Source organism: Sinocyclocheilus rhinocerous, unplaced genomic scaffold, assembly GCF_001515625.1.
Source record: "Sinocyclocheilus rhinocerous isolate Xijiao unplaced genomic scaffold, SAMN03320098_v1.1 scaffold3853, whole genome shotgun sequence".
Taxonomy (NCBI): domain Eukaryota; kingdom Metazoa; phylum Chordata; class Actinopteri; order Cypriniformes; family Cyprinidae; genus Sinocyclocheilus; species Sinocyclocheilus rhinocerous.
Window position 1 is genome coordinate 131486 of NW_015637530.1, and position 25696 is coordinate 157181.

Consider the following 25696-nt stretch of genomic DNA (forward strand, 5'->3'; position numbering starts at 1 on the left):
AATCCACCTTGTCTTCAGCGGCTCAGATTTCGGTAATAAGGAGAGAGCTATGTGGATTCATACATCCACCTAAAACGCTTGGGAGACATTCTCATCAATGCAGCAATGGCGGACTGTGTACAACTCGTTGTGAACTCGCTCAGGGCGGTTCTTTGTTAAAACGGCAGTGTCTCTCAACATTCGTGGGCGGGGCCTGTAGCTAATGTGACGTCACATTAGCACCAATTCGGAAAACAGGTAGTTGGGAGACACTGCTTATGATTTATAGGGATTAAAAAAGAAAGGAGTGGGTGAATTTTTATCATTATAGGGTGGTTGTGTACACACACTGTCAACACACATTTATGTCCAAACACCATGCAAAAGTGAATTGCATAATAGGTCCCCTTTAAAAGTATCATTGCATTTTCCAACATTTTATATTTATATGTTAAAAAAAGTAAAACATTAATCTTATAACATTATTTATGCACTTGCAATTTTACTGTGTAAATGCATTTATGGAACCTCTTATCTTCATTAAACAGTCTGAGTAAATACATCTAAATAGAATTTTCGATGCAGCTTCAGTTTCCTCTGCAGTGGAAAGATGGAGTTTGTTGATACTGATTTCAGTTGAATGGTAACAACCATACAGAGTCTAATTATTCTAACTGAATATTATAGGTGCTTTTGTCATTAAAACCAAAAAAATACAGTCAAAAAAAAAAAAACAGTAATATTGTGAAATATTATTACACTTTAAAATAACTTTTCCTATTTGAATGCATTTTAAAATATAATTTATTCCTGTGATGCGAAGCTACATTTTTAGCATCATTACTTCAGTGTCACATGATCCTCAGAAATCGATTTGCTACTCAATAAACATAAAAAAAAGTTTAAAAAAATAAATAAATAAATAAAATAAAATTGTGCTGCTTCCTAGATTTTTTTCAGGATTCTTTGATTTTTAGAAAGTTCAAATGAACTGCATTTATTTGAAACAGAAATCTTTGTAACATTATAAATGGTCTTCACTGTAATTCTTATTAATTTAATGCATCCTTGCAAAATAAAAGTATTAATTTCTTTCAGAAACAAAAATCGTATTGACCTTTGAACGGTAGTATAAATATTTATTATTCATACTTAATAAATACTTAATAATAGCAATATGTATTATTATCAATAAAAAAAAATAATAGTAATAAAGAGAGAGAGAGGAAGAGAGAAAATTTTGATATTGGTTTTGCCTCAGAGATAAAAGTAGAGATGCACCGATCGACCGGCCAGGGACCGGAATCAGCCAATTTTCCGTGTGATCGGCCCGGACCGGTCAGTCTCACGTGTTGCCGATTCCGAGCCGGTCCGTTTTGACATCACTGCTACGCTCACATCTGCATGTAAACGTCGTCGGCGTGGTAGTTCTTCACTGTGAGTGAAGAAGACACAAAGTTCGCAATTTGTAATACGTGTACGGCCAAAGTAAACCGAGGGGGAACAGGGCTCGATTAGCGTTCGTCTGGGACAAGTAGATTTTTTAAAGGGGCAAGTGAGAGAGAATTTTACTAGCCAGTCCGGACAAGAAGCCTGATTAAAACGTCAATAACAACCATAACTAGGGAAGCACTGAAACTTGGCCACCACAAATTTTCGTGCGAGAATGATTTTGATTTTATTGCATTCAGTGTAAACGGCGACTGATAATGTATTGATGTTGTGTCAGGTGAGGTTCGCGCAGCCTGTCTGAGTGAGAGAGAGACTCGTGCAGAAATCAAAACAAATGAGCGCAACAGCACATACTGAAAGTTATAGATGCATACTGCGGTAGAAAAAAATTATATTTATAATAGGTAAGCAAAATTACACAACCAAGATGTTTTCCTGAATATCAGAATGATTGCAATATAACACTGATTTTGTGTCCTAGAAATCAATTTAAGGCAAATATCACAAATAGAGTGAAATTAGTTTTTTAAATGAGACTATTGCTTCAGAATGGATTACATTTACTCCCCCCCCCAAAAAAAGGCTTTTTATTTAACAATGCTCTTTATTGGCACTCACCGCTTCCTCCTCATCCTTGACCACATATCGAGCCACTTTGAAGGAGCTGAGATATTCGTTCATGCTCTGGAGCTCGGTGTCATCTGTGGCGTCCTGGTTACGATCCAGCAGTCGGTCGATGGCTTTGTCATCATAGTGAATCACACTACTGTCCTCTTCTTTATTCTCTCCTTAACAGACAAACACAACCAATTCCAATTTCAGTTCCTTGGGTGAGAAACTGTATTAGTATAAATTAAAAAGTCTTGTAACTCAAAGCACACCTTCTCCCTCGTCTTTGAAGAGCTGCTCTGTACCAAATTTGAGAATGTCATCCAGCTCCTGTTTGGACATCGAACCAGTCTTTGAGCCCAATCCAGGGCGCACAACCAAGTGAGTCAACATCATCTTCTTCTTGGCCACCTTGAGATAAAATAAAGACCATTCAGTTTAGATTCAAAAGACAGTGTTGGCAAAAACATTTTGTTTCACAGAAGAACTGTAGTGTACCTGAGTAATTCTCTCTTCAACAGAGGCTTTGGTCACGAAGCGATAAATCATCACCTTTTTGTTTTGACCAATCCTGTGAGCTCTGCTAAAGGCCTACAAAGAGAAAACAGAACAAAAATCAAAATGAAACACACTTGCTTCTGGAAGTTGAAAAAAGTCATTTCAGCTTATCAAGGCAGATCTTACTGATTTTTAGCAGATTATCCTGATGTCAAACATCAGAGACAACTGCTGATGCCTGATCTCACCTGAATGTCATTGTGAGGGTTCCAGTCTGAGTCATAGATGACGACTGTGTCTGCAGTCGCCAGGTTGATACCCAAACCACCGGCTCTGGTCGACAGCAGGAAAACAAACTGGGGAGCACCAGGAGCTAGAGTGAAAAACAAAATTCATTATGGCACTTAGAAATGGAGTTTATATAGAACAAGAGAGAACAAATAAACAAACCACATCAGTTACATAGCAAACATCTGAACTCGCCATTGAAACGGTCAATGGCTTCCTGTCTCATGCCTCCTGTGATGCTTCCGTCAATACGCTCATATTTGTAGCCCTCATTCTCCAGGAAGTCTTCTAGCAGGTCCAACATTTTGGTCATCTAGAGAAGAGGGACAAAACATCTCAAACCCCTGCTGTGCATTATAGGTGCTTTTGTCATTAAAACCAAAAAAATACAGTCAAAAAAAAAAATACAGTAATATTGTGAAATATTATTACACTTTAAAATAACTTTTCCTATTTGAATGCATTTTAAAATCTAATTTATTCCTGTGATGCGAAGCTAAATTTTTAGCATCATTACTTCAGTGTCACATGATCTTCAGAAATCGATTTGCTACTCAATAAACATAAAAAAAAAGTAAAAAAAAAATAAAATAAAATAAAATAAAATTGTGCTGCTTCCTAGATTTTTTTCAGGATTCTTTGATTTTTAAGTTCAAAGGAACAACGTTTTTTAACAGAATTTTTGTGCAACATTGTAAATGTCCTTAATGTCACCTTTTCGGCCAAAGTAAACCGAGGGGGAACAGGGCTCGATTAGCGCTCGTCTGGGACAAGTAGATTTTTTAAAGGGGCAAGTGAGAGAGAATTTTACTAGCCAGTCCGGACAAGAAGCCTGATTAAAACGTCAATAACAACCATAACTAGGGAAGCACTGAAACTTGGCCACCACAAATTTTCGTGCGAGAATGATTTTGATTTTATTGCATTCAGTGTAAACGGCGACTGATAATGTATTGATGTTGTGTCAGGTGAGGTTCCCGCAGCCTGTCTGAGTGGGAGAGAGACTCGTGCCGAAATCAAAACAAATGAGCGCAACAGCACACATTGAAAGTTATAGATGCATACTGCGGTAGAAAAAAATTATATTTATAATAGGTAAGCAAAATTACACAACCAAGATGTTTTCCTGAATATCAGAATGATTGCAATATAACACTGATTTTATACAATAAACAAAATGTTAGAATTAAGTGACTTACAATTTAGACAATATTGACCGTTTTAGCTCAATTTTGCAAACAAAAATAGCTCCAATCAAAGCCTCAGCAGACCCAACACATTCATTACTTAAAGAATCCATGTTTTGAACGAATAGAGTGAGTCAATGATTCAGTGAGTGACCCATTCATAAAGACAGTCACTTGCCTCGTTTCTGAATGAATCAGCCGTTTAAACTAATCGGTTGAAATAATGACTAAATGACTCACTTATTTAAACAGTCATTTGCCGCCACCTACTGCTGGTTTAGTTTCATATTTAATGTATCAGTGCATTTTTCCCAACATTTCTTATTTGTATATTCAACAACATTAACATTAAGGTTATCACATTATTTATGCATACATATGCAATTTTGCGGTGAAAATTCATTTATGGCACCTCAGCTTCATCAAACAGTCTGTGTAAATACATCTAATGCCACTTCAGATCAGAGTATGTGAGCGGAGTGGAGCGGCAACAATTTCCCCTCCGCGCTCCAAGCATTCAATAATCACTCCGCTCCAGCTCCCCTCCGAGTTCACCATTTCCCGCTCCCGCTCCACTCCTCGCTCCACTGATCAGAAACACCGCTCCGCGACCAAATTATTTCACTATGCTTGAAAAATCTAAGTTCTGTTAAGAAATGATATTAAACGAAAAATAAATGCATAATACTAGAAGAATAGTTTTAACATGGTTTATTGGAACACTACAATTAGCCAAAGTCTATATTAAATGACTGCTTAACTCGCTTAGCTTACAGTCATGGCCAAAAATATTGGCACCCTTGGTAAATATGAACAAAGAAGGCTGTGAAAATTAATCTGCATTGTTAATCCTTTTGATCTTTTATTTAAAAAATTCACAAAAATCTAACCTTTCATTGGATAATAAGAATTTAAAATGGGGGGGAAATATCATTATGAAATAAATGTTTTTCTCAAATACACGCTGGACACAATTATTGGCACTCCTAGAAATTCTTATGAGTAACATATCTCTGAAGTATATTCCCATTCATATTTACAATTTTGAGCACACCAGGGTAATTATGAACATGAAATTATCCAGCCATGGCTTCCTGTTTCACAGTTCGAGCGGAGATTAACAAACTGTACAATTTACAACATGCTTTAACCTCCCGCACTCGCCCATCGCCATTTTAACCTTCATATGTGATCCACATATCTGTCAAGCTAACTAATTATGTTTAATGCGCGAGTTGGCATAATTTGTGCTCGTGACGGAGCAGTAGCGGAGCGTTCTCGGAGCGAGTGAAAACCTCAACGCTCCGACTTCGAAACCTCAACGAAATCCGCTCCTAGCTCCAGGCAAAATCACGCCGCTCCGCTCACATACTCTGCTTCGGATGCAACTTCTGTTGCCTCTGCAGTGGAAAGATGGAGTTTGTTGATACTGATTTCACTTGAATGGTAACAAATCTACAGTTTCTTATCATTCTAACTGAATTAATTGAAAATGTAAGAATTTGATGTGAAAGATGACACATATTTAATAAGTTTAGGAGAAAAAAAGCCCATTTATAAACGTAGTGCGAAATGACATCTGTTTTGTTATATACAGCAACTCATTTCTACCTCTTTCCAGTCACAGAGCACTTTATTTTGAGAGTTGTTTATAGTTCTTAGAAAGAAAATCGGAATCGGCAAAAATCGGTATCGGCAGGTCGCACTTACAAAAAAAAGAAAGAAAAAAAATCTGAATCAGCCAAGAAAATTGCAATCGGTGCATCTCTACATAAAAGGTAAATGAATCCCAAGTAAATAAATAAATGCTTGTTTACCTGAGAGAAGATGAGCACTCTGTGTCCGCCCTCCTTGAGTTTATGCAGCATCTTCTGCAGTAGCAGCAGTTTGCCAGAGGCTTTAGTCAGGGTGCTGCCCTCATACATCCCATTGGGCATCTTGGCAGCTTCCTGTTTCACACAGCCAATCGAGTAACCAATTTACTCACATATCACATAATATGACACATGTTATTGGTCTATTATTAAAGGTACAGAAAGAGATAAAAGTGGACTGTACCATAGCAGCAACGGGGAAAAGATAGGGATGATTACAGCACTTCTTGAGATCCATGACGACGTTCAGTAGAGAAACCTGGTTTCCTCCACTACGAGTATTCAGAGCCTCAAAATTGCGGGTCAGGATGAACTTGTAATATTTCCTGGATTCATAGATAAAAGATTTAGAAACTCTGCCTCCTGTAACCTACTTCTCAGTCCATTCCTCATCACATACTCACTTCTGCATGGGGCTGAGCTCGACTCGGACAATGAGCTCTGTTTTGGAAGGCATGTGCTTGAACACGTCGGCTTTGAGTCTCCTGAGCATGTGTGGTCCCAGCATGTCGTGAAGCTTTTTGATCTGGTCCTCCTTAGCAATGTCGGCAAATTCCTCCAAGAAACCCTCAAGATTACTACAGAATGAGAGATAGTGTTATTTATGTCTGCAGATGCCCAGGGGGCCACCAGAGGCTGCTAAAGGGTTTCATTTAAAAAGAGTTTTTTTTTTTTTTTCATAAAACTATATGCAGATTTTGTTTTTAAGTATTGATGAGAGTATTAGCAAGAGTGCAGAATTCATTCAGTGAGCGCATGAACTGAACAAAACGTTTTGCGGATTTTTTCCATCACTGGTGACTAATCTAAACATGCGCTCAACAGAAACGTGTGTGATTGGTTATAATGCTCAAAGCTGAAAAAAAAAAAAAACATGTATAAAAAAATCTTTGATGCATTGTGAGCAAATCTAAACGTAATGCCAATCAACACTTTTCCTTCATTTTCATTTTTCGCTTTAATCGCGACAGTTAAAAGTAAAAAAAAATACAAATCAATAAAATAACCACTTTTATTGAAAGACAAAAAAACTGGACAGAAAATATATTAATATTAAATATCAAAATAGGCCTATTTTTTAAATCAGTTCTATGTAACAGAATCAGATTTAACTGAATTTTTTGCTTAATTATCCAAATAATGTATAGTCCTATAAAGCTAGTATTATCAGAGCATGTGAGCAGAGCATAGTGTCACGAGAGGGTAGCGTTGTTTTACCAGCATTGCCCAGTACAGCTGTACTACATACTACAAAGAAATGTCCTGTCTGAGCATTATTTGAGCGGACTTTACTTTTCCGGTGAGCATGAGCAGTAAGTGAATGGAGCGATCGCATGGGCCATGAGCAACTCAATGGAAAGAGCACTCATAGAGCTGAATATTGAGCAGAGCGCCACACCGCGCAGTGACAACGGCTAGAGGGAGAGTAAAACCTGCGTGCTGAACACTGCTGGGCGGTGCACCATATATTTTCGGCCGTTTTTCTTTTTCAGCCAAAAAAGAATGATAATTTTTTGAAAAAATTATTAAAAAAAAAAATTTTTTAAAGAATTTTCGGTGCATCCCTTTTATATATATATATAATTTATGTACCTTATATTAATTGTTGTACATTTGTTATTTATAGAAATGTATATATTTTCTCTATTTTTATCTAATATCATGACTATATATACACACACAGTATTTCTATCTTTGAAAGTTACTCACAAGTTCCTGCATGATCCTTGGATTTGAAATGAATCAGAAACGCACCTGAATCTCTCTGGTGTGAGGAAGTTGAGCAGATGGAAAAGCTCTTCTAAGTTGTTCTGTAGAGGAGTTCCAGTCAACAACAACTTATGCTGCAGTGGGTAGTTGTTGAGGATCCTGAAAAACTACATAAAAATACCACAGCAAAACATTAAAACCTCAAACCACTTTAGAAATGAACAATGTAATATACATTTGTAAAAAAATTTAACTACATTGTCAGTCTACATCATACTCAAATTATTGCATAATCTATGTTGGTCTCACCTTTGACTGATTATTCTTCAGTCTGTGGGCCTCATCAACAACCAAACAAGCCCAGTCGATGGAGCCCAGAACAGCCGTGTCAATAGTGATCAACTCATAGGAGGTCAAGAGAACATGGAACTTCACGGAGGCTTCTTTCTGCATGATCAATAGGAAACAATCACTCATATATGGATTCAAGTGTCTTAAGATTCTTCAATGGAAAGCAGAGTTCTCACTAACCTTCATCCTAGAGGGCTTCTTGCCACCGCGGATGGCGTTGTTCTCAAAGGAGAACTCGTTTTCTCTAATGACAGCCCTGCTGTCCTTATCACCAACGTATGTGACGACATACATACCCGGGGCCCACATTTCAAACTCTCGCTCCCAGTTAATGATGGTGGAGAGGGGGGCACTCACCAGGAACGGACCCTTCGAATGACCCTGGAGAACGAAGACACCAGCACTTTAAAACTGAAGAGGATATGCTGTACGAAGGTAGTAATGTAACATTCAATACATTTAATTTTTACATAACATTTCTACACTTACAAAACATAAAATATACTATTTAGCTATAGCATTGTATGAAAATATACACTACCATTTAAAAATTTGGGATCAGTAAGATTTTTTTTGTGTTTAAGAAATTAATACTTTATTCAGCAAGGATGCATTAAATGGACCAAAAGTGACAGTTAAAGTCATTTGCAATGTTACAAAAAAATATATTTCAAATAAATGCTGTTCTTTTGAACTTTCTATTCATCAAAGAATCCTGAAAATAAAATGATCACAGTTTTTCACAAAAATATTAAACTGTTTTCAACATTGATCATAGTAAGAAATGTTTCTTGTGCACCAAATATTAGAAAGTCTTCTGAAGGAACAAATGACACTTATTCCTTTGGCAAATTGGATTTTCATCAGCCATTACTTCAATTACATCATAAGTATTTTTTTTTAAATTGTAATATTGTCACAAATATTACTATTTTTACTGTATTTTTGAGCAAATAAATGAAGCCTTGGTAAGCATAAGAGACTTTCTTCGAAAATATATATAAAAAAAATCTTACCAACCCCTAACTTTTGAACAGTAGTGTAGTTATTCTTGGATTACGAAGACTATTAAAGCACATCCTATTTTAATTCTTTGTTCAATTCCATTAAAAACATAAAACTGCACACCTCTTTATACAGTGAATAGAGGAAAACAGCAGTCTGCACGGTCTTTCCCAGACCCATCTCGTCTGCCAGGATGGTGTCGGTTCCCTGAGCCCAGGAGAAGCGGAGCCAGTTGAGCCCCTCCAGCTGGTACGGATGCAAGGTCCCGCCTGTAGCGTCCAGATACTCTGGCTGACGCTCAAACTTAATAGTGGGCTACAGGAGAATAAGAAATGGATTTCAGCCATTGTTGAGCAAGTGAATGATGCAGCTGGGTCTAATAGGTGTGGTGTTTTATGTAGGATGAAAACAATGCAGCTGACTTACATCCACGACAGGGTTCTCTGGAGGTCGGTCCAGTTTTCGCACCTTTCCTTTGACCTTAATTTTCTTTCCTGGTTTACCTTCATCACCCATCATCAACTCCCTTTAAGAAAAAAACAAAAACAGATGAACCTGATGAGTATGTGCATTTTCAGGTCTATGAACCTAAAGATTACACATTTCTCTCTTAATTCATTGAAGAAATTTTCAAAATCTTTTGTATAGCTTTTACTACCTTTAAAAGGCATTTTTGCATACTAATGTAATCAAGGCTGTTTTAGCAGGAATCAGGGTTATCAGTAACTAAAACTATTAAAAACATTTGCTATTTAAAAATGTTGGTGAAAATATTGAACTAAATGGAAATTAGAAATGGCAAGTAACTGAAATAAGTTTATGAAGCACTAAAATTACTAATAATATAATATAAAATAGTCATAATAATAGTAATATTAAAAATGACAAAAGCACAAAAAAACTGAAAATATAAAAAAGCCTATTTAAAATATTAATATAAACTAGAATAATATATAAATAAAAATAATTTGAATCTAAATAGTAATATAAAAAAAATTAAAATCACTGAAGTATAACAAAATCACTAAAACTAAAATTAAAATAAAAACTTAAAAATATAAAAATAAAATCTAATTTCAAATTGTAGTAGAAACTATAACGGTACATAAATAATACTAAAATAGCACTGTCAGGAATTACAAAAATTATTATTTAAATAAGAATATACATTAAATAGCATTATGTTACTTCACATTATTTTGAAGTTAAATGCTTTGCGAATGCGGTTTCGTGTTAGCGTCTGTGCACATGTATACCTGTGGTTCCAGTATTGCAGTTTGTAGGTGTCAAACTCTGGTATATCCATATCCTCTGCCTCCCAGGTGGCATGATCATAAGTTAAATCCCTCCACTTGATGAGGTAGTGACAGTTATTCTTCTTATCCACACTGAGAAGAATAAAACACAACAGATACGATGTGAGCAAAGCCATGAAACTGATCCAAATCATTTCAATCTAAAGTTTTTGAGCTTATCTCACCTATGGTTCAGGATGCGGTGAATCACCATCCACTCCATCTTGATGCCGAAGCGGTAGTACTTCTCCTCCATCCGAGCATAGGTGGGGTCTTTTTTCTTCCTCTTGTCGCTCTTTTCCTCATCTCCCTCACCACCGAAGTCTATGGGTTGGGGTTCGTCCATGTCATTCTTGCGCTGGTAGTTTCTGAACATTACCTGACAGTGCATCTCCAGCTAGAGAGAGCAAGAGAAGGTGTGGACCAAAACTAGGACCAAGTGAACTAATTGAGTGTAAATTCAGCCTGAAGCTGGATTCAAAATGGCATTTTAAGACCGCAGTAAGAGCCAGTGCTTGTACCTGCAGCTCGGAAACCCAGGAGCAGTGCCAGTAGGACATATTCTGCCATTTAACGAAGAACTCCCTCTCAGGGCGACCAGCTAATGGCGTGGGGTTAGGCGCATCAGCAGAGAGGTCACTGGGCCGTGGCACAGGGGTCGGAGGAGGAGGTTCACTCCAGCGCCAGGTCAGAATCTTCTGCACCTTACCTTTCATAGTAGGACACTGGAGGGGGGAAAAAATCGGTATAAATTATTTCACAATGCACAAAGGGACGTTTCAACATGGAAAGAGTCAAATCTAGATTTCTTGTATACATTTTTATCAAAAATAAAAATCAATGGTTAATTAAATATAAACCTAATCAAGTCTAAATATATTAAAAAGTGGACTGAAAAGGATAATACCCATACATTACTACTACCAATAGTCATACGTTTCTTAAACACATTTAAATGATCAAAGCTAGGTTATTTGTACATATTATTTGAATCCCAATTATTTATATACAACATTTATATGAATTATAAATTTAAAAAGTAGTTTTTTGTACATTAGTAATCATATGTAAATAATTAATAATTATATTATGCATACCTATTATATAAAATGCATATGTATTAATTAATTCAGTTTAATCAGATTGTTACATAAAACTGAATAAAAATAATATATTGATATTTAAAGGGGTCATGGCATGAGCGATCAAACTTGCCTTGATCTTTTGGCATATAAGAGGTCTTTGTACTAGGGGTGGGCCATATGCAAAAATATCATATCACGACTTTTCAGGAAAATCATGATTCACGATTTTATCACAATTCTTTGTCATGTTGGTTTTATTTTGTGAGTTGTCTGAGTAGTACACCCAAACTAATTTTAAAAACAAAGCCTTGTAAGGTAACAACAACAAAAAAAATAATTTTTTTTTAAATGGCAGACATTTAGACCAAAGTGGGTGAAGATCATTATTTTATCTTTGTTATTAAAAAAATAAGAAAAAAGATACACGGTACAAATACACATAATATACAAATAAAAGAAACTTTATTATTGCTTTATTTTCAGGTATGGTAGGTGTATTTAGCAGCATTCAAGAAACTGAATGAACAAATCTAAACATAAAAAACTATATACTTCACTGTTTAAATTATACATTGATTCTTATTAAAGCAACTGTATTAAAGTTCTTCAGTCAAGACCTGTGAGTGATTTTTCTTTGTGTTTTGTTGTTTTACCCAAAACTGAAAATTCTGTCATCATTTGCTCTCAAGATGTTTTAAACCTGAATGAGTTTCTTTCTTCTGTTGAACATAAAAGTTACTTTGAAGAATGTGGGTAACCAAACAGTTGCTGGTCCCCACTGACTTCCATAGTATTTTTTTTCCATCTGTCAATGTCAATGGGGAACAGCAACTGATTGACTACCCACATTCTTCAAAATACCTTCTTTTGAGTTCAGCACAAGAAAGAAATTAAGCGGCAGGATGTTTAGTACTATTATTCTGCTGTCGCTTTAACAGGGTGTCTACAGATATGAACAAGTTAAATTTAAGACTTTTTAATACCACCTTATGTGAAATTTAAGACCAAGCCTGTGATGGAAATACACATTATATTACATACGTATATGTAATATTGAACGCGTTTAAACGTAAAAAGAAAACAAAATATCATCGCTGTCAAAAATTATATTTGTTATTACGATATACAGTGAACTTTTCATATCAGCAGACAATATCCCGTAATGTGACCAAAAATATTTAAGACCTATTGAATCTGAATTTAAGACATTTTAAGGCCTTATTTTAGGAAAACTTTATTTAAGACATTTTAAGACTTTTTAAGGACCCGCGGCCACCCTGTTTAAGAGCTGCAACCATCTGTTTTTTCTCACTTTTTACGTAACCAACAGTGTTTATTAGGGGTGGGAATCACCAGAGGCCTCATGATACGATATTATCACGATACAATATTATTGCGATTTTAAATATATTGCGATATTCTGCGATATATTGCAATTTATTACCTTTTTCCAACTTCAAATTATGTCCCCAAAGGAAAACTTTGACAACATCTGTTTTAACTAAAAAGAAACATTTCTCAGTTTGTGTATGGGATAGTTGGTTAATAATAAAGATATACGTCTCTGATCTGTTTCGTTATGCTTGTCTGTTTCATTGTAAAAAATAATACAAGCCTGAAGGCGTATAAGTACATGCTTGGTTATCAGTATATAGCAGCATTAAATAAAACCGGAACATATGAAAAGGTATACTGTGCACGCGATATTGTGCCAATCATGGGCAATCAAATACAGCGGATATTCCTGAATAAACATATAAAAGGAATTCAAATGTATTATTATTACATAATAGTGTTGACCCAGCTTTCATTCTGGAGTGCACCAGCTTTTGAGTCCACCGGAAAACAGCGTCTTGTTTAGAAGTACCCAACACAACTTAGCGTCACATTAGAAAGTGAATGATGATTGGTCATTTTACTGTCTGTCAGGTGCTGGCTTCACATCTGAGTGGCTCGTCTTAAAGAGGATGTATAAATGCACGATATGGTGTCATAATCCGTTTTGAAAAACATCGGCCACACGTAAAGACTTATCGGCCAATGCCGATATTTAAAAAATTCCAAATACCGGCTGCGGCGATATATCGGTCGACCACTAAAAACGTCCTCCTCATTATAAACAAAGAATTTATTTAATCAAGCTCCAAAAACAGTTTACTTGGATCTGAGGTGGCATGTGACGTCACAAGGGCACAAACATTTGCATAAACACCGCCTCCAGAGCAAGACATCATCTCACCATAGGCCCTGCCAACTAGCGTTCAGTCGCTTAAAGGCTGGATGCAAGTGTTGTGTCAAAAGCAAAAAGAACCCATTATAACTGCCCATAATTTTCATTTTAGTGCATCCCTAGTATTAATTATAAATTAAATAAATTATATTTATATATTAATGGTATTTAAATTTACATTATAATTCAAAAGTAGGCTATTTGTATGATATGAGTCCTAATTACATTTATTTACTTAAATACTAAATTTATTTATTATGCATGTATATTATATAAAAAAAAATACAAATATGAGATTTATTAAATTTATCTATTAAATGCATTACATTTATATGAATTATATTACAATTCAAAAGTACACTATTTATACTGAATAAAACAATTTTGTAAATATAATTTGTATTTATAATCATATTTTGTTTTGGTATTACATTTATATTATATACTGTAACTATTATATACAATTTATAATTATCTAAATATACTACGTTATTATGCACGTATATTAAATAAAATACATTAATGGTATAACACTTACATTATTATTCAAAAGTAGGAAATGTTTATGTTATTTGAGTCTCCGACATGCGTTTTGCTGTAGTAACATTTAGGGCTGTCGCGATAACCGCAATATCGCAATACCGCGCTATTGACGAGCAAACCGCAGAGGAATGCAAGAACCACAGCAACTGCGATTTTTGCATTTTCTTTTTTCGTAAGGTTATGCCCTTCTCGTTTTACACTTCACCCATTTGGACTGAATATTAAACAAGTTAGTAATGATAACCATGTGTACCATGCTGATTTGTACAGAGGCTCTGTAGATTTGCACTTAACAAGCCTAAACAGACAGTGAATGAGAGAGAGATCGACTGAGCGCGTGCAATTACTTGCGTCTGTCCTCCAGGCCGAGTCATATATATTTGTGAAAATAGGTTGTCATGTCCAAGGAAAGCAAAATCTCTGTCTTAGTGTCTATGACAGTGCCACATGTGACCTCAGACCTTTAAGCCCATTTACAAGTTGTAACGCAGTTGACTCACGGTGCAGCGAGGGCAGATCCATTCTCCATTGGGAATCTCGGGCAAGGGTGGGTTAAGGCAGTGGATGTGGTATGACGAGGGGCAGGAGTCACAGCATAGCAGCTCTCCACCATCTTTACAAACCCTGCAGAACTCCATGTGATGGTCATCCTCTTCTGCATCACCTCCCGCCTCGTTATCCTCTTCACCGTCTGACGCGTCCTCACGAGCCTCCCACTGGATGCCCATCTTCTCCTGAAAGAGGAAGAGATGATGCGGAGTACAGTGGCACATCAGGGCTTGACATTCAGCTCTTTGGACAAAACCAATCATTTTACAGGAGGCAAGTGCTGCAGTTTTATATTGAACACATGTGGAGATTCAGAGTTGGTTCACTCACGCAGTGTGGGCAGCTCCAGGTGCCCTCAGGTGCCTTCTCCATATCAGGGTCCAAGCAGACCATGTGATAAGCTCGTGGACAGGTGTCACAGAGAATGATCTCTCCTCCCTGCTGACAAACCTCACAGTAATCCTGATGATCCGTCTCATATCCATCACCACCATCATCACCTAGCAGAGAAGGAGAAAGGACAGATCAACGACAGATAGAAGGACCCTATGATTTCCGTGATGTGTAAAACAAGGACAGAATAGTGGAATCCAGTCATAAAAAAATAAATTTACATATTGCAGAATGCAGAGGTGGAAAGAGTATGAAAATATTCTACTCAAGTAAAAGTACCATTACATTAATGCAATTTTACTTAAGTACAAGTAAAAGTACCAGTCTAAAAATCTACTCAAGTAAAAGTAAAAAGTAGCTTGTTTAAAATTTACTCAGAGTAAAAATTACTTCGTAACATTTTAACAGTGGGAGGGAGGCAAAAATGGGATAGGCCAAAGGTGTCAATTTCAGTTCCTTGAGGGCCACAGCCCTGCAACAGTTTAGATATAACCCTAATTAAACACATCTGATCCAGCTAATCTAATAATTTAGGCTTATTTGAAAACCACATGGTATGTGTGTTGGACCTAAACTCTGCAGGGTTTGACACCCCTGGGATAGGCCTATACATCTAAAACTAGTTGTTTTTAAAGGGGTCATATGATGTTGCTAAAAAGAACATTATTTTGTGTATTTGGTGTAATGAAATGTGTTTATGCGGTTTAAGGTTAAAAAAACATTATTTTCCACATACTGTACATTATTGTTTCTCCTCTATGCCCCGCCTTTCTGAAACGCGTCGATTTTTACAAAGCTCATCGGTCTGAAAAGCAAGGTGTGCTCTGATTGAACGGCGCGGCCGGCGGATTCGACGAAGGAGCGTCCGACGGGTTTGCGGCAACCACATGTGACGACCCCAAGCTGGACTCCGCTTTGTCCACGGTGAAAGCCGAGTTGAAGTATTTCCTCAGCGACCAGCACGGATCAGCTCCAGGCATGACGAAGCGGATATCGTCCTCTTTTGGAAGACCAAACAAAGTAGTTTCGCTTTCACAACGAAGCACACAGCGTCTTCACGACATGGCTGCAGCGTCAACAATACTACAGTGAGAATAAAAGTTACGCCTTCTTTCTTTGCGTGAACATTTGGGTGACGTTATGCAAATCTTTCCACATAGTGATGTAGATATGTGGGGGTGTGTTAGAACGAGCCGTTTTAGGTAGGTGTGGCTGACTCTGAACTTTTATAAAGAATATCTCTTTGGATTTGAGACTTTAGTCTTTGCAACTTTACAGATCTTCTTCATGCACCAAGAGCTTGTAACACTCCAAAGAGAAAGGAAAAATTGAAATCGCATCATATGACCCCTTTAAATTGTTAAACTGTACAAGATTTCAATTAATCAGAAAGGATTTTTACTTAAGGTTTAATTTAACCATTAAAGCACTCTTAAAGCAATCAATCAATTTAGAAAAACTGTGATGCAAAATCAATCCAGAAAAATTTAAATTGAAAAAATGTAACTTGAGAAAAAAATACAACTGATTTCATAGGGCTCTATAAAAGTAATGTGCCTCAAATGCATTTTTATTTTTAGGGGAGGATATCTAATTTCATGATCACTTCACTCTAGGCCAGGGGTGGCGAACTCCGGTCCTGGAGAGCCGCAGCCCTGCAGAGTTCAGCTCCAACCCTAATTAAAACTCACCTGCCTGTAGCTTCCTAATAACCGTTCAGACCTTGATTAGCTTGTTCAGGTGTGTTTGATTAGGGTTGAAGCAAAACTCTGCAGGGCTGCGGCTCTCCAGGACCGACGTTCGCCACCCCTGCTCTAGGCTTTCCAAATATTCCTCAGGGTTTTAGTACGTTCAAAATACAAAGGTTTTACTAACTAAATAGTCTTTGGTCCCTTAAGTTGTTCTCTGAAGGGATTATGACAGATATAAGGTGTTACCTTGGCCTGTTTAAGCCTAATAATATTCACAAGCACTAATAGACAGAGAACACAAGATTCTCACCTTTTTTCGTCTTCTTTTTGGGCTTCTTTTTAGTGCTGCTGCGACTACTGCGGCCATTTGATCCATTCGAAACAGACACACTGTTCATACTGCCATCATCAAAGTCACTGTCCACGTCAACATCATCCTCTTCACTCTATAAAAGAGAATTTGAAATAAAAAGCAGAGAGAAATACACAGTCTGATAAAATTACCAGAAAATTTCTTGGATGTCATCAGCGAGATACTATGTCTAAAATTAGAGCAGAGTGAAGAAAAAACATCTTTCATGGAAAAAGGTTAAAGGATGAGTGCAAAGGCAAGCTGGAGAAAAGGAAGGGGAAAAAAGTAGAACTGAAGTCCTTACAGATGAGCGTTTCCTCTTGCTGTTGAAGCCTCCTAGTTTGATCTTCAGAGGAGCAACCTTTTTGGTCTTCACCTTCTTCTCTTGAGGTTTGAGTGCGGGTTTGGATTTCTTGCGTGCATTGGGCCCTGAAATGCGCAGGAATTAGCATCATCTTCCCATGCAGCAAGCAAAAATTTAGTGGCTAAGAAGTCCTACATCACAAATAAACACTGTTAGCATGTAAAATCATATAAAGTATCTTGTTTTATTGGATTTCTGAAGGATCATGTGACACTGAAGACTGGAGTAATGATGCTGAAAATTAAACTTTGCATCACAGGAATAAATTACATTTAAAAAAAATTTTTTAAATAGAAAACAGCCATTTAAACTGTAATAACATTTCACACAAACGTCACTGCTGGGGAAAACAGTTGCTTCGCAGGCAGACAACTCACCAAATCATAAAAACACAAATGAAAAGAACTGAAACAACTTTGCACTCACCCTTGCCCTCTTTTGTCTTGGCCTTGCGTATGGGAGCTGCTGGTGTGGACTCGGCACTGATTTGGGCTGTGGGCGCAGGGACTGGACTTTCTGCTGCAGTTTCAACTGATACAGAGGCACTAGCGGCCGCCAGGGCTGTGGTGGCAGCAGCCGAACCCCGAAGAGGGTTGTTAGTGCTGAACTCCCTCCACTTCGCTCCCAGAACCATCATCATTTTGGAAACGGCGATTTTGGGGTTCTTGGCAGCGATCAGAGGCCTGTGAGATTGTAGGGAGGACATCATGGTTAAAATTTGGTGGAAATCTATTTAAATCAATGATTTTGTTGCCATCATTTCTATGTTGGTCTAAAGCCAACAATATGGGTTAGGCCAACAATATGGGCAACAAAATGAAAATTCTTGGTTGAAACCGAAGCAGAACAAAATGAAACACTGGGCCGAAGGCCGAATACCAAACACGGTTTTTCACGTTTTTTCCCCCATTTTGCCAATTTTTTTACCATTGCATAAATTAAATAGCCAAAATGTGCTTTTTACTGTTTTGTCCTGCTTTTCAAAGAAAAAGATAATTTACAAAACAACAATTTAAAAATATTTACTTAATACTGAAAATTTTTTAGCATTCTAGCAGACATTATACCAATAAAACACAACTTAACTTAAAATTAATAAGTTAGTAAAGTTGGCCATTTTTTAGACCCCCTTCTTGAATCAGGCATGTATTTTTGCCTTACAAATAAATGCAACCTTGCTGAGCAGAAGAGACTTCTTTTAAAACATTAGAAAATATTATAGATCCTAGTCTGAACACTGTGTGTAAATGTTACAATAAATGTTTTAATAGAGCTGTTGTAATTATTATTTTATTTTACAGAGCAACAGTAAAATTACAATAATAACATTTATTAATGTTGAGGAAGACGTTTGTTGCACGTATCGCATTGTCACATGCCTTGTAAAAATTCATAAAAATGTTACTGAGCAGCTGATGAGTAACAGTTTCAGCGCAGATTTCCCTTGCGCTTTGGACTTTGAACCCTACCGCCGCGAGCTCGTGCAGCGCTGTATGAACACATGCAATTCCTGCGTGTATTAGAAAACATAACATTCTGCAGTTTATTTAATTGTTTAAAGGCATTTCACGATTTTAATCATCATACAGTAACCACCAACAACCACCCTTCCTCTTCTCATCGAAGAAATGCGATGCAGTACTAAACAGTCTCTCGCTGACGGTGCTTGTAATGATTTTTGCGTCTTTCTCGGACAGCTGTTTTCACACCGCCGTCATGTTTGCTGCATTAGCGCGCGCCTCTATTTGATCGAGTCACGTCATTGTTCGGTACAATTTATTCGGTCTTTTCGCTTATTCGGCCGAACACCGAAAGAGCTTTTTTTGCTATTTTCAGCCGAATAATTTCGGTTGCCGAACATTCGGTGCATCCCTAAACAATATATTCCAGACCTGCACATATTAACATCATGCAACGCTCCAAACAAGTCAAGTTAGTCAACCTTTATTTATATAGCACTTTATTCGATACAGACGGTTTCAAACTAGTTTCACAGTAATAAACAGGAAAATACCAGGATCAACGATGTAAGCTTCTTAAAATATGAGACAAAGCAGCTCTAAAAAAGACAGTGTCTTTATTCCGCTCAAGTCAGTACAGTGTTGAGTTGACTTAGTTCAGTTGAATAACTGTGTGAAGTTCATAAACTATGAAACATTCAGCTTAAAAAGCAGCTCTACATAAGACCATGGTGTAATTTTTCAGCTCAAGCTCAAGTTTTGTTCTCATGCGATAGTGTCACTACAGTCAAATCAGTAATATAGTTCACCCAAATGGTAGCCATTGAATTCCATAGTATTTTCCCCCATATTATAAGTCAATGGCTACCGTCAACTGTTTGGTTACCAACATTCTTCAAAATATCTTTAGTGTTCAACAGAGAAAAGAAACTCATACAGGTCTGGAAAAACTTGAGGGTGAGTAAATGACAATAAAAAATTTTGGTGAACTATCCCTTTAAGTGTTTTTTAAACTCCAACTAAGCAAGCCAAAGGTGACAATGGAAAGCAAAAAACAACTACAGCAACAGTTAGCTGCAGAGACCACAGTGCGGGTGCTTCACTCGCATTTGCGACTAAAAATAGATGTGTGCAAACTATAAAATGTATTTAGAAGCACATGTGCGAATTGATTATGATCTCGAGTTGAATTATGAGAATGTCTACTTTGTGACCTCTATATAATATGTTTTAGACGGTTGTAAGAATGCATATTTTCTCTCTAATCTGACAGATCAGCCCGCAATAGTATAGACATTTCAAAATAAGAGTCCTTGTGTATTTCGGGCTTGTTTATAATTAAAAGTCACTTGTTAAGTTTTTTTTTCTTTTCTGGGCATTATTAGTATTTTGGTTACATAATAAATTGTATTTAATTTAATTTCCATTTAATTCATAGTAAACTATTGTAGTTTCTGCAGGGCTCCAGGCTCATTCTTCCCACTGGTCGCTCTTTTGCGACTAACTTTCTCAGTTGGTCACATGAACACAAGATTTGGTCGCAATTGTTTTTTGTTTTTTTGGGATTAACCAATGCATGCTGATGAACTTTTATCATAGTTTATAGTTATCTGGAAACGAAAGAGGTTAACATTCAACCTGTCCTTTTTCATTAGTAGTATTATTTGTGATTTGAATTTTGAGAACAGGAGTTCCTCTTATAAGCCACGGGCTTCGGAAGCATTCACTTTTGAATTTGCGATCTTGTCACGTTTTACAAGAAAAGATAATTGTCTGTTTTGCTTACATCTATACCTTTTTAAGACCGAGTCCACACGGAGACGCGTTTAGCTGTATAAGCATTAAATTTTGTATCGTATAGGCGTTTCGTCCACACGGATCCGGCATTTTGGGAGAGTGAAACCAATATTTTTTGAAACCGGGTCCCAGAGTGGATAAATCTGAAAACGCTGCCCTTGCGTTTTTGTGTGGACAGCGAATCCGTATATTTTCTGAAACGATGACGTCATCAGCCCACGTCTCGCCCCTAGTCAGACACGGCTACGTCACGTAACAGCAACAAAAACATGAACAAACACTGAACGATTGTCTTTTTATTAACTAACATTAACACAGATTAATAAATGGGTTGTTCCATGTTCGTTTGTATACCGCGCGCAAGGTTTATGCGCATAGTCCAAGTCTTCTTCTCCGTTTTTAGTGTATCTCTGTGGCAGAATTACAGCGCCACATACTGGTCTGGCATGTATACGACATCGTTTTGTGTCGGTTTTGTGTGGACGCAGATATTTCTTGAGACAAGGGGGGAAAAAAAGATTGAATAGGAAAAGCTCTGGCTTCGTGTGGACGTAGCCTAAAACAAACGATGGATTAATTGTTATTCTTAATTAAAAACCACAACAACAATAAAACAGTAAGATACAATGACAAACAAGCTTACAAAACGTTTATTAACAAAAATGAATAAGATGAGGCATGGCATACACCACATGCTGTATTATATCTGTCCTTTTTCATTAGTAGTATTATTTGTGATTTGAATTTTGAGAACAGGAGTTCCTCTTATAAGCCACGGGCTTCGGAAGCTTTCACTTTTGAATTTGCGATCTTGTCACGTTTTACAAGAAAAGATAATTGTCTGTTTTGCTTACATCTATACCTTTTTAAGACCGAGTCCACACGGAGACGCGTTTAGCTGTATAAGCATTAAATTTTGTATCGTATAGGCGTTTCGTCCACACGGATCCGGCATTTTAGTCGCAGTCTGGAGCCCTGTTTCTGGCTGGGATGCTTCCCCGCAGGAAGAAAAGTCAAAGAACATTATTTGACACATATTATCCAATATATAGATTTTACTAGTATCAGTAAAGTCTGTCTCCCATTCACTAAAAAAGACACTATATGACAAAGCAAGGAGAACTCTACCATTTAAATGCTGTAATTTTGGATAATTTACAATGCATATTAATGCATAATAGGAGTATTTAATTAAATGTAATAGTAGCCTATGTAATTAAAATGAACTTCAACAAATAAAAATATTATTAAAACACATAATTTATGTCATGTCACTGGTAGTAGACCAGTTTTGTGCCCTGGGTAATAGGGAAGATTTTTCCACCCGGCTACCACAGCAAGTAGGGGTGGGCGGTATGACCAAAATTCTGTTTCACGGTATGATTTTTTTTTCACGGTAACAATATATTACACGATACAGTTAATTATATATGTAGTTATTCTGAAAATCGACAATGAGGGCTTTACATAATAAATAAACTCAAATACTCTAGAAATGAAAAGTACTTCATTTACTTGTGTATTCTGCATCATTAAAATGTGATCAGTTAATTTGAGCATCAAGTTGAGACGTATCGAATAACAGGAGGTTATTATCAGCTGGTTCCGATCGTTTGGGGTTAGAAAAATATTATATGCACTGTTGCATTCTCAATATTAAGTAATTTTGCCTCAGATACAGGATTATGTACAGTCGCTTTAACAAGCAGGTTAACAAAGCATTGAATGCGAATATGCGATTCTCTCATGTAAAAATTAACTGTACACACAAGAGGCGGAAAGATGCCAATAACTATACATTATTTAAGGCTATTTCTATTCATTACGACATATGAACTGCTGTAGTCAAGTAAGCTTAATTCATTAACAACCCTTTAGAAAACTGAATCCTTTGTGGATCCTCCTGATCTGTTCATTTGTCTTTTTCCTTGTTTCTTTGGCAAATGGCAGCAACTCAGGGGCCGTGTACATGACAATGTTTTCAGGCAAAAAAAGGAAACTTTTTATGTGATTTGCCTGTTCGTTTATACGACAACGGTGTTTTGGGGACTGAAAACGCATATTTTTGAAAACGGGTTTTAAAGTGCAAGTTTTTGAAAACGGCACCGTTATAATTTCCGTGTGAACACCAAAAACGGGAATCTTTGAAAACGTTGACGTCATGCGCGTGCGTAGTATGTGTTAGGTATGTAGACGTGCGCAGTACGTGACGATTTTAAAGGCAAGCGTGAACAAACATACACAACAGTGGCGGAGTACATGGTACTGTTGCTGCTGCTCAAGAGTTTGCTAACGCTTCTTCAGCAAAGTGTGGATTTACTTCACCAATATTACATCCAACAGCGGAGACGCATCATTTACATCATATAATCGTCACTTCCCTACAGGTACTGTTTACTAACAAGGTGACAGCGCCAACTACTGGCCTGGCATACGTAATACAGCGTTTTTGGCCGTTTTCGCGGATGTGTGTAACCGCGAATCGTTTTGAAAACGTTGTCGTGTATACGTGAAACTTTATTAAAACGCAAGGGAAAAACTTTTGCGTTTTTGACTACCATCGTTGTCGTGTAAACTAGAGACCTGCACTCCTGCGGGAGTACCGCGGGACCCAACGCAACAGGGTGCGGCGTGGGACAACTCTTGATGGGCGAGTGGGTGTGCGGGATGCACTGAAAACAATCTATATAGATTACTTTTATGCGGGCTTTTGCGGGTGGAAGCGGGACTAGATAAGATATATTTTTGCAGGAGCGGGCGGGCGCGGGACAGAATCTTGCGGGAACAGGCGGGAGCGGGACTGAAAAATCCGTCCTGCGCAGGTCTCTAGTGTAAACGTAGCCTCAGTCTCACGGGCGCTGCACGCAATTCATCCACACCCACTTATTTACATGTCTCGGTATACACGGAATAAAAAAAATCTGTTACAGTTGACATTTTCTACTGAGGTAACGATATATACCGTCATACCGCCCAGCCCTAACCGCAAGTATATTTCAAACCTGTGGGAAGCACTGGGTTCATTGGATCGCTATTGCGATGATCTAATGTGACTGGCAGCTTATCGTCCCACCATCACATACATCATCAGAGATGTCTAATTTGTTTAAAGATTGTGAGGGGACATGGATGATGTTGTGCACAGCTGAATCACTTATAATAAACACTGCAATATAGTTGTTTGTTTTAATAGTGAATTTACAATAAAAACGTTCAATGATTTTTCTCATTTTGGTAATGTGGGTAATGCACTCATACCTGACGAACTGGCTGAAGGCTTTGTAGTTGGTCAGAGTCCTATAGTCTTCCTCAGTGAAGACATGATCGATGTCCTCCATACCCCAGGTATCCAAAAGCTGAGAGGAACTTTTCGGCTCCTTAAAATCAGTTCAGAAAAACACTTCTTATAGAACTGAGTGATTCGATTTGTATTTACTTTAACATTCAGTTCATTTAGCTGCCAAAGCCCATATGAACTCACAGCATCGTCATCATCCTCGTCTTCCTCTTCCTCAGGTTCCCTCCGTTTGGAAGCTGCTGAGTTTCTGTCGGCACCAGAGCTGCTTCTTTTCTTGTCCTTTGTGGTGCTGGCTCTTTTCTTCTTTTTCCTGCCAGGTGTGTAGTCGCTACCCTCGCTTTCCGAATGGTCTTCACCATCGTCCAAATCAGGGCCTTCCACTGGCTCCGGAGAACTGATGCCGATATCCTGGAGGACACATAGGACATACTTTTGATCAGTTTTGGATGCTGGTAAAATCACTAGTCCATTGTCCAAAACAAGATTTTAGGTTAAGATTTATATTAATGTAAAATACTATGCAAAGGTTTGAATTTAGTAAGATTTGTTAAAGGGGTCATATGATGCTTTTTTAAAGATCATTATTTTGTGTATTTGGTGTAACAGAATACGTTGACATGCTTTAATGTTCAAAAAACACATTATTTTTCAAATACTGTACATTATTGTAGGTCCTCGCCGCCCCGCCTCTCTCAAACGCTTCGTTTTCTACAAAGCCCCCTCCTTAGAGTCTTAACTTTGATAAAGAATATCTCTTTGGTTTTGAGACTTTAGTCTTTGCAACTTCAAGGATCTTATCTATGCACGAACAGCTTGTAACACTCCAAAGAGAAAGAAAAACTTGAAATCGCAACATATGACCCCTTTAAAAATTTTAAAAAATCTTTTTTTTTTCGATTGACAGCACTAGATAAAAGCCAATGGCAAAGCAGTCATGATAAATGCAAAACTTAAAAAAATGCTGCCTAGTAATCATTTTAGGCTTCCAGCATTTCTCTAGCATTAACTATTATTACTATTATGACAGTAGCAACACTGTCTCAGTTCTCAAGCAAACAAAGGTCCCATCTAAGTTGTGCACGAGCTCGCTTTCATATGAAGTCATCTTAACAACCACTTATGACGTTACAAAACCGGTTTGCGATCTTTACATTAAATGACTTCGCTTGTCTTACAAGACCAAAACTTGATTACTTTATATTGTGTTCAGTATTTTAAATAAAATAAAGGGATCACTTGACCAGCTAGTCAAGAATGAGATTCTGCACAAATTAAATCTTGTAATGGCTGTGTTATAAATACAACAAAAGCACTCAGCCTATTGAACACAACAGCTGTAGATATTATTAATGAAGCAGTCGGATCGGGATTCAGTGGCCAAAAAAAATGGAATTATGTATAGTGGTCGACCGATATTGGCTTTTTGACAGCTGATGCCGATATCTTGGAAAGCAGGGTGGCCGATGGCCGATATAAAGCCGATATAATTTTATTTAATATTTAAGAAATTTGAAATCATTTGGAAATGGATTAAAAAAATAAATGTGTAAAATAAACATGCTTATACTTTAAATGACAAAGTATTTTTCACAAATAAACAAATATTTAATAAAAATATGATTAAAAAGGAAGTAAACACTGTAACCAACAGGGCACTCAGTATTTTGGGAAGTTTGTGTGCATTGG

The 25696-nt window shown here is 37.2% G+C and overlaps 1 protein-coding gene across 1 annotated transcript in view; it reads right to left on the reverse strand.

Moving 5' to 3' along the window:
• Window positions 1-25696, reverse strand: part of LOC107748913 (chromodomain-helicase-DNA-binding protein 4-like) — a 47440-nt gene that overhangs the window by 16655 nt on the left and 5089 nt on the right. Inside the window, exons 4-26 of the mRNA XM_016563921.1 lie at window positions 24194-24418; window positions 23971-24089; window positions 17882-18138; window positions 17396-17520; window positions 17050-17185; window positions 14986-15155; window positions 14607-14840; window positions 10770-10973; window positions 10434-10645; window positions 10210-10341; window positions 9380-9479; window positions 9077-9268; window positions 8129-8329; window positions 7907-8044; window positions 7643-7764; window positions 6292-6465; window positions 6072-6213; window positions 5831-5962; window positions 3022-3139; window positions 2787-2911; window positions 2539-2631; window positions 2313-2451; window positions 2050-2219 (exon numbers count right to left, since the gene is read on the reverse strand). Coding sequence (XP_016419407.1) covers window positions 2050-2219; window positions 2313-2451; window positions 2539-2631; window positions 2787-2911; window positions 3022-3139; window positions 5831-5962; window positions 6072-6213; window positions 6292-6465; window positions 7643-7764; window positions 7907-8044; window positions 8129-8329; window positions 9077-9268; window positions 9380-9479; window positions 10210-10341; window positions 10434-10645; window positions 10770-10973; window positions 14607-14840; window positions 14986-15155; window positions 17050-17185; window positions 17396-17520; window positions 17882-18138; window positions 23971-24089; window positions 24194-24418 — 3660 coding nt within the window. The remainder of the gene's footprint in view (window positions 1-2049; window positions 2220-2312; window positions 2452-2538; window positions 2632-2786; window positions 2912-3021; window positions 3140-5830; window positions 5963-6071; window positions 6214-6291; window positions 6466-7642; window positions 7765-7906; window positions 8045-8128; window positions 8330-9076; window positions 9269-9379; window positions 9480-10209; window positions 10342-10433; window positions 10646-10769; window positions 10974-14606; window positions 14841-14985; window positions 15156-17049; window positions 17186-17395; window positions 17521-17881; window positions 18139-23970; window positions 24090-24193; window positions 24419-25696) is intronic.